The sequence below is a fragment of the Nicotiana tomentosiformis genome, chromosome 3, assembly GCF_000390325.3.
Source record: "Nicotiana tomentosiformis chromosome 3, ASM39032v3, whole genome shotgun sequence".
Lineage (NCBI taxonomy): Eukaryota > Viridiplantae > Streptophyta > Magnoliopsida > Solanales > Solanaceae > Nicotiana > Nicotiana tomentosiformis.
The window spans coordinates 15,184,632-15,191,646 of NC_090814.1; the positions used below are offsets into that span (position 1 = coordinate 15,184,632).

General features: G+C 37.9%; 1 protein-coding gene across 1 annotated transcript; it reads left to right on the forward strand.

The window, feature by feature from the left end:
• The first annotated feature begins 260 nt into the window (after positions 1-260).
• On the forward strand, positions 261-1,028 carry LOC138907400 (secreted RxLR effector protein 161-like). The gene has a single exon (XM_070197998.1). It carries the CDS (start codon positions 261-263, stop codon positions 1,026-1,028), a length of 768 nt encoding a protein of 255 aa, XP_070054099.1.
• Positions 1,029-7,015: the final 5,987 nt, after the last annotated feature.

Here is a 7,015-nt window from a genome sequence, read left to right on the forward strand (position 1 = left end):
CAATAACTTTGTAAGAGGAAAGGTGGACAACACTCTGTTTCTAAGGAGCAAAGGCAAAAATATTCTGATTGTGCAAGTGTATGTGGATGACATTATCTCTGGGGCTACTAATGAAGTCAATGTGCAAGGAATTTGTAGAGATGATGGGAAATGAATTTGAAATGAGCATGATGGGTGTACTGAACTTCTTCCTGGGGTTGCAAAGCAAGAAAACACCTACTAGAACCATGATACATCAGTAGAAATACACCAAGGAACTGATGAAGAAATTCAACATGCACTTATCTAAGTCCGTTGACACTCTCATTGCCATTGCAACAAAACTAGACCTTGATGAAAAAGGGAAAAGTGTTGAACATAAACTATATAGAGGAATGATTTGGTCCCTGTTGTACGTCACAACAAGCAGGCCTGACATTGTATTTAGTGTAGGATTGTGTGCAAGATTTCAAGCAAATCCCAAGAAATCTCACATGAAGGCTGTCAAGAGAATACTAAGATATCTCAGGGGGGCCGCTGACCTATGCCTATGGTATCCCAGAGGGTATAGCTTTGATCTAGTTGGTTATGCTGATGCTGACTATACAGGTTTTCATGTTGACAAGGAAAGCACTTCAAGAACAGCTCATTTTCTAGGTTCTTGTCTGGTGTCTTGGGGAACAAAGAAGCAAAACTCAGTGGCCTTATCCACAACTAAGGTTGAATATTTGGCAGCAACATCTTTCTGTGCTCAGTTGCTATGGATAAAACAACATCTAAGGAACTATGGTATTTTTGTTGATTGTGTTCCCATTTTCTGTGATAACACTAGTGCTATAAACATTGCTAAACATTCATGTCAGCACAAGAGAACCAAGCACATTGACATTAGACACCACTTTCTCAGAGACAATGTTGAAAAGGGGAATATCTCAATTAACTTTTATAAAACTAAAGATCAAATTGCAAATATTTTTACTAAAGCTCTGAGTAGGGATTACTTTGAAAGGAACAAACTAGAACTAGGTCTAAGAAATACTTCCAACTAGTTGAACCCCAATGATTGGCTAGAAGAAGTATAATTAATGTAGATAGTCAAGTAAAATGTGTTTGATTCAGACTCATGCTTGTATTAAGCATACACACCTGCTTAGAAAATCTGGTTGATAACTATGTTGCATGATACTAATGTGAAGTGTTGAAGCTTTATTGCAGAAACAAGTAAGGAGTTACTAAGGAGTTGGTTCTTCGACTCTGGTACGTGCCATCTTGTCATAATTCATTGGGACTTAATATCCTAAATTATTTCTATGCTCATACTTCTAATCCTGTTAGCATCACTTCTAGTTTTCTTCTAGTCAAAGAGTAAGGGGGAATCCTAGAGCAATTAGAGTTTAATTATTCCTGAAATTCTAACAGTCAAATTAACCATTATAAGAGTCTCGGTAGAACTCAAATTCGGTCACCCTCTATTTTCCTGTCAAAACAGGAGTAGCGTCTTTAAAACCCCTTATGATCAGTTTATCAGACCTTCCAGTTTCTCGCAAACCCTAAGCAAGCATTAATAAACAATATCAAGAACCAATCCTCTTTTCTCCCTTCATCGATTATCTTCTCTGATCACCATGCCTAAATCCACCCAAACCCCTTCTAAAGCCAAATCATCATCCAAGACTGAAGCAAAATCCAAGAACATGAAGCCCAAATCAAAGAAAAGTATCAAACCATCTAGTGAACCCGCACCAAAACCTGCTTCTTGTCCATCGATATCCTCTATTGTACCTACACCATCATCCCCTATCCCTGCTGATCTCACCATCCCCACCTCGACAATAATAGTAAAGAAGAGGGTAATTCTGAGAATGATGGTGGGGATCAAGAAAAGTCAAGTGAGAGTGAAGGAGTGGATGAATAAAGTGAGGAAGAAAATGAGAATATAACTGAGGAATCTGAAGGCTCTATAACCATTGGGAAGACTGTCATGGCCCCTTCAGAAAACGCAAGTGGAGAGAAAAGGACTAAAGAACCTGGCCCTTGTTAACTCTTTTCACTAGATATTAGGAGGTCAGCAGTGATAAAGATGACTTGCCCTTGTCTGAGGTAGGGAAGAAACCCAAGAAAACTCCTGTGAAAGCAACAAAGTCTGCAGTCCCAACAAGGAAAGAAGTGGCTCCTCCTTCTAATACTCCTCTTAAAAGAAGTAAAAGAAAGGATGTTGATGAACAAATCATTAAGAAGTCTAGAAGTGCCAAAAGATAAAGGTTACCAAAGCTTCAAAAACTGCTATCCCATCTGCAAGGGCCAGTAGAGGAAAAAAGAGAAAGAATGTGCCAGTTGTGGTTGATAAACTCACAGAGTTCAGGAACAGAAAAGTGCTTAATGGGAAGATTCTTGTAAATACTGATGAAAAGGGGATGGCTAAACTGGTTGAAAAACTTGAGCTACATGGATGGAAACATATGTTTGTCAAAGCTTTCCCCCTGTATGTGTTCTTACTGTGGTGGAGTTCTATGTAGACTTTTAATTTGATGGAAAGGTAGTCAAAAGTAATGTAAGTGGGTTTGAAATGGAGTTTGATGCTAAGGAGCTAGGGATGCTTATGAATATTTCTTCTTTAGGATTTGACAATTACTTGAAGAAAAAGTGGCCAGCCATAGAAAATGATGTTGACACTAGAATTTTGGTCACAAGATAGTTCTCCCAAAAGTTTTAACTGGATGCTCCCCAGAAGGTGTACAAGACTGATATGACTCCCTTCCACATGTTGTTGTTTCATTTTGTCAATTCATTCATCTTCAGAGGTCCGAGAAAAGGCATGAAGCTACCCTATTGGACATGGCTGTAATGGAGCTACTTGATACTGCTAGACCTATCAATCTACCTAGCCTGATGATTTAGCATATGGCAAGAGCTACAAACACTTCCAAGCCTAAGTATGCTATGCCTTATGGCTTCATGTTGACTGATCTGTTTGACAAGTTCAACATTTTCTTGGCTATGAGGAGATCAAGGCTACAGGATCAACAGGATCTGTTATTCTACGTGGAATCAGCAAGACAAGAGAGCTCAATAAGAGGTTGGAGTTAGCTGTTGAAGAGAATGCCAAGCTTCGTGAAGACAATGATGAGTTAAGAAAAGAAACCAGGCAACTTAGGGAAGAGCTCAGAAGAGATAGGGAAGCTCATGCCCAACAAATTTCCACTCTTGTGAAACCATTAACCCCCTCTTCCTCTCACCCATGAACCTGTTCCTTCCCAGTGTCCTTAGATTCCGTTGTGATCCCAGTGATGCTTTATTCTTTTTTCTCTTCTATTTTAGTCTAAGTATCTTGGAGTATACTTAGTTTATTTTGTTCTAATGGTTTAAAACAAGGCCCTGGGATTCTTTTGGAACCACTAAATGACTTCTCTTGTATTGTTTTAGTGCTTCGTACAATATTGGATCTTCAGCCTAGTCTGTTTGCCTTGTGATGTAGCCTATATGGCCTCGAATCTTACATTAAATATGCTTCCTCTATTTAACATCTTTTTTTTTCGATGATGCCAAAAGGGGGAAGATAAGGTTAGAGGGTGGTGAATATGTCTGTCTATGGTGGTGAAGGTCGTGAATATGCCTGTCTATGGTGGTAAATAAGTGTGTTTTGCTGTAAATACCTGGTTCTTGTAACACTCCGTAAATTTGAATTAGTTGTGGGTGCATTAAATGAGTATAAATGTGACATTTTAACGTGTGAATTCCTATCAGGATAAGTATGGGTGGAAACAATTATTTTGGAATCAAGACCGGGAAAGCGGTGCATAAAATCCGATAGAATCGACTAAGTTTATGGGAGGGTCCGTCTTACAGCCTTAGACAGTGCAAGACCATGAAAACTCATGGCCTTAGACAGTGCAAGGCGATGTAACCTCACGGCCATAGATACTGCAAGGCATTGTCCAGGGAATTAACCTCAGCACCCCTGACAGTGCAAGGTACTGTAGTTGTGGCGCCTCTGATGGCGCCTTGCACAATTATTTTGGCGCCCCTGATGATGCCCCGCACCGACGATATTTATCCAAGCTACTTTTATTTTCTCCTCAATTTTTGTGATGCGTACACTTTTTTAAACCCTACCTCGTTCCCGACAACCCCAAACACGTACATTTGCTCTAGAAAGGGGAACTCTAAAGAAGCCAACTTCCCCAAGGTCCCACCATCATCCAAGGTGAGTTCTAAATACGATTCTAAGTTAATTTCAATTCACCAATACCTTATTAGCATGGGTAAATCCTTCAAATCATTTTATGTTCGATCGGGACACCATTGTTGAGAAAAGAAACCGTAGAACTTGAATTCAAGAGGATTGAACGTCAAAAAGGTAATGCTTCTACTGCCAAATCATTTATAACTATGAATTGATGAATATTGAGAGAATTAAATGGGTTTGATAAAGAGAACCATATGAACTATGCTAGGGTTTTGGGTTGTTGACTTATGATTGTTGTAAGCATTTGTGTGATGCGAAATGGTGTTAGTTACATCTATTTGGGATTATAGAATCACCTAGAAATAGTAGAATGAGAACTTTGTGAAGAAAATACCGATTACTAAGGGCTATGAGGCTTTACGCCCATAAGGTGTTTGATAAAATGCCTAAGTTACTAAAACATGAGAATTAGTGATAATATTGGTTCCTCTTGATATATATTGACATAGATTATCGTTGAAAGAGGCGACTAACATTGAGATATGCTTAAAAGGACTAGAGTCAAGGTATGTGAGGCTAACTCTCTATGTTTGGGAATGTTAGTGATTCTCTCTATACTACATTTTTTTTACGACGTTACTAATTACCTCAGAAATATAGTTAAGCATAGTTCCTTGAATAGTTGTAGAACTTCTATTCTCTAGCTTCATAACTCGTTCATGACTTTCATTTTGAATGTTGTGAGCTCAGTGCGTAATCAATATAGACTCGGGTTGATGCCCATGCGTCTCAGTCTAGATTACTCAGCATGTCATAAACAATTGAAGTTTCAGTGTTCATAATCAGTTCAAGAATATATGTCTCAGTCTAGTCCTATTCAGTATTCAAGTATCGTGTAACTCAATATGATTCAGTATTTCAGCATCACATATTGCAGTTTGATTTCAGTTCCTGAATTTAAATCCCTGAATGTTGAACACCTGTATTTGGGCCTGAGGCCGTAGCTTGTTCACATATATATTGGGCCCGAGGTTGTAGTTTATTCAGATAAACAGGTGGTTCATCATTCAGAAGAGGGAGTACTCATATCCTTACTTCTCAATTATCAGTTATCATTTCATGTTTAAGTTTCAGCAGTTATCAGTTATTAGTTATCATTTCAGTTTTCTATTATCAGTTCTCAGTTATCAGCTTAGTTTTAGTTCTAGCACTTACAGTTCTTTTTTCAGTTATTTTACATACCAGTGCAATTCAAATGTACTGACGTCCATTTTTGCTTGGGGCCTGCATCTCACAATGCAGGTAATGATTTATAGGTTGACGATTCAGAGCGCTAGGATTCTCGTACCAGTTATTGGGTGAGCCTTAGTTCTTTCGGGGCTTTATCAGTATTTTACAATCTTTCAGTATTTACAGACAGTCAGTGTTTTCAGTACTTCATTAGAGGATTCATAGACTAGAGTAACGATTATATAGAGTCACGGGCTTTTCATGTTAAGAAATATTGCTACCTATATATTTCAAACTTATATTAGTGCTTTCGCACTTGATTTCTATCATTCAGACTTTCAGTATATCAGCATGTGTTGGTTTATTTTCCGCATTTAGTATGTTATGATATCACATATTGATTCAGTCAGCCATTTGGTTCGCTCGGTCATAAGTAGTCAGGCACCGGGTGTCATATTAAGTCCATGCCCAGGTTTGAGGCATGACAAAGCTTGGTATTATAGAAATAGGTTCAAGTGTCCTAGGGAGTCTATGAAGTCGTGTCTTGTGGAGTTTTCTTTATATGTGTGTGCCGACCACGCATATAAATGGTTAACTACCAACACATTCAGGAATGTCTTATTGCTTTATACTATATATCGTGCCATAAAGCTTAGAGCAATAGGTAACCTTCTCTTCTTCTCGAATTCCAGACGTAGCAAATGCCTAAATGACGGGCAGGAAAAACCCAAGGTCCTAGAGGATATGATCGCCTATTGGGGTATAATTATGGAGTACAGGTTGGTAACAAATGAGACTTGAGGGGATGTTAAAAGTGGATACAATCGATATTAGTACATATTAGAGCATAACCTTATTAGAAAGTATGAAAGCATTTATGATGTTTTATGGTTACAGTTTACCTCATTTACCAGTTATACAGTGTTTCAGTTAGCAGGTTTATTGTTATTCAGTATGCTAGTTATCAGTTATTCAGCTACCAGATCTCCAATTTTCAGTGTATCCAAATTTTGGTGACTTCTGAGTACATAGTGATGCCTATGGGTGATAAAAGAAAAAGTAAGTAACAATGATTATAACAAAATATTCGCATGTTTTAGGTCCAAATTAAGACTCAAGACTCGTCGGATGGTGCAGGAAGTGATTTATCAGGTGATGGTATACTCTGAAGGACAAGTTTGTGTACGGTAGTGTATCCGTATGTGTTTTACCTCGTAAAATAATTTTATTTTAATTCTCAAAAATGGAGCCATAGGTTGGATGATGATACTTCATATGTTAGACCCTACGGTGTAAGAGGTAAAGAATTTGACTGCAGAATTGGCATAGAATTGGTCACTATAGTTTTGGATAGAAAGAGCCTAAGGGCAATATACCTAGGAGTTAGAAACGTTTGATATTACCATAGATGTATTTTTTGTACGACTCATGAATATGACTAAGAAGACATGATGTACGAAATAAGAACCAAGTACATCCGATATTTAATTTCAGGGGATGATTTTAAGCTGTTCAGATTTATTCAAAGCAGAACAAGAAAGTACCACATTAGTAAGTTACTATAAGAAGCAACTATTATTATAAGATAAAAGATATGACAGTTTCCCCTTAGGTTATGTG

Coding starts and splice junctions, on each gene's coding strand:
- LOC138907400 (XM_070197998.1), top strand. CDS start 261: ATGAAGAAATTCAACATGCACTTATCTAAGTCCGTTGACACTCTCATT.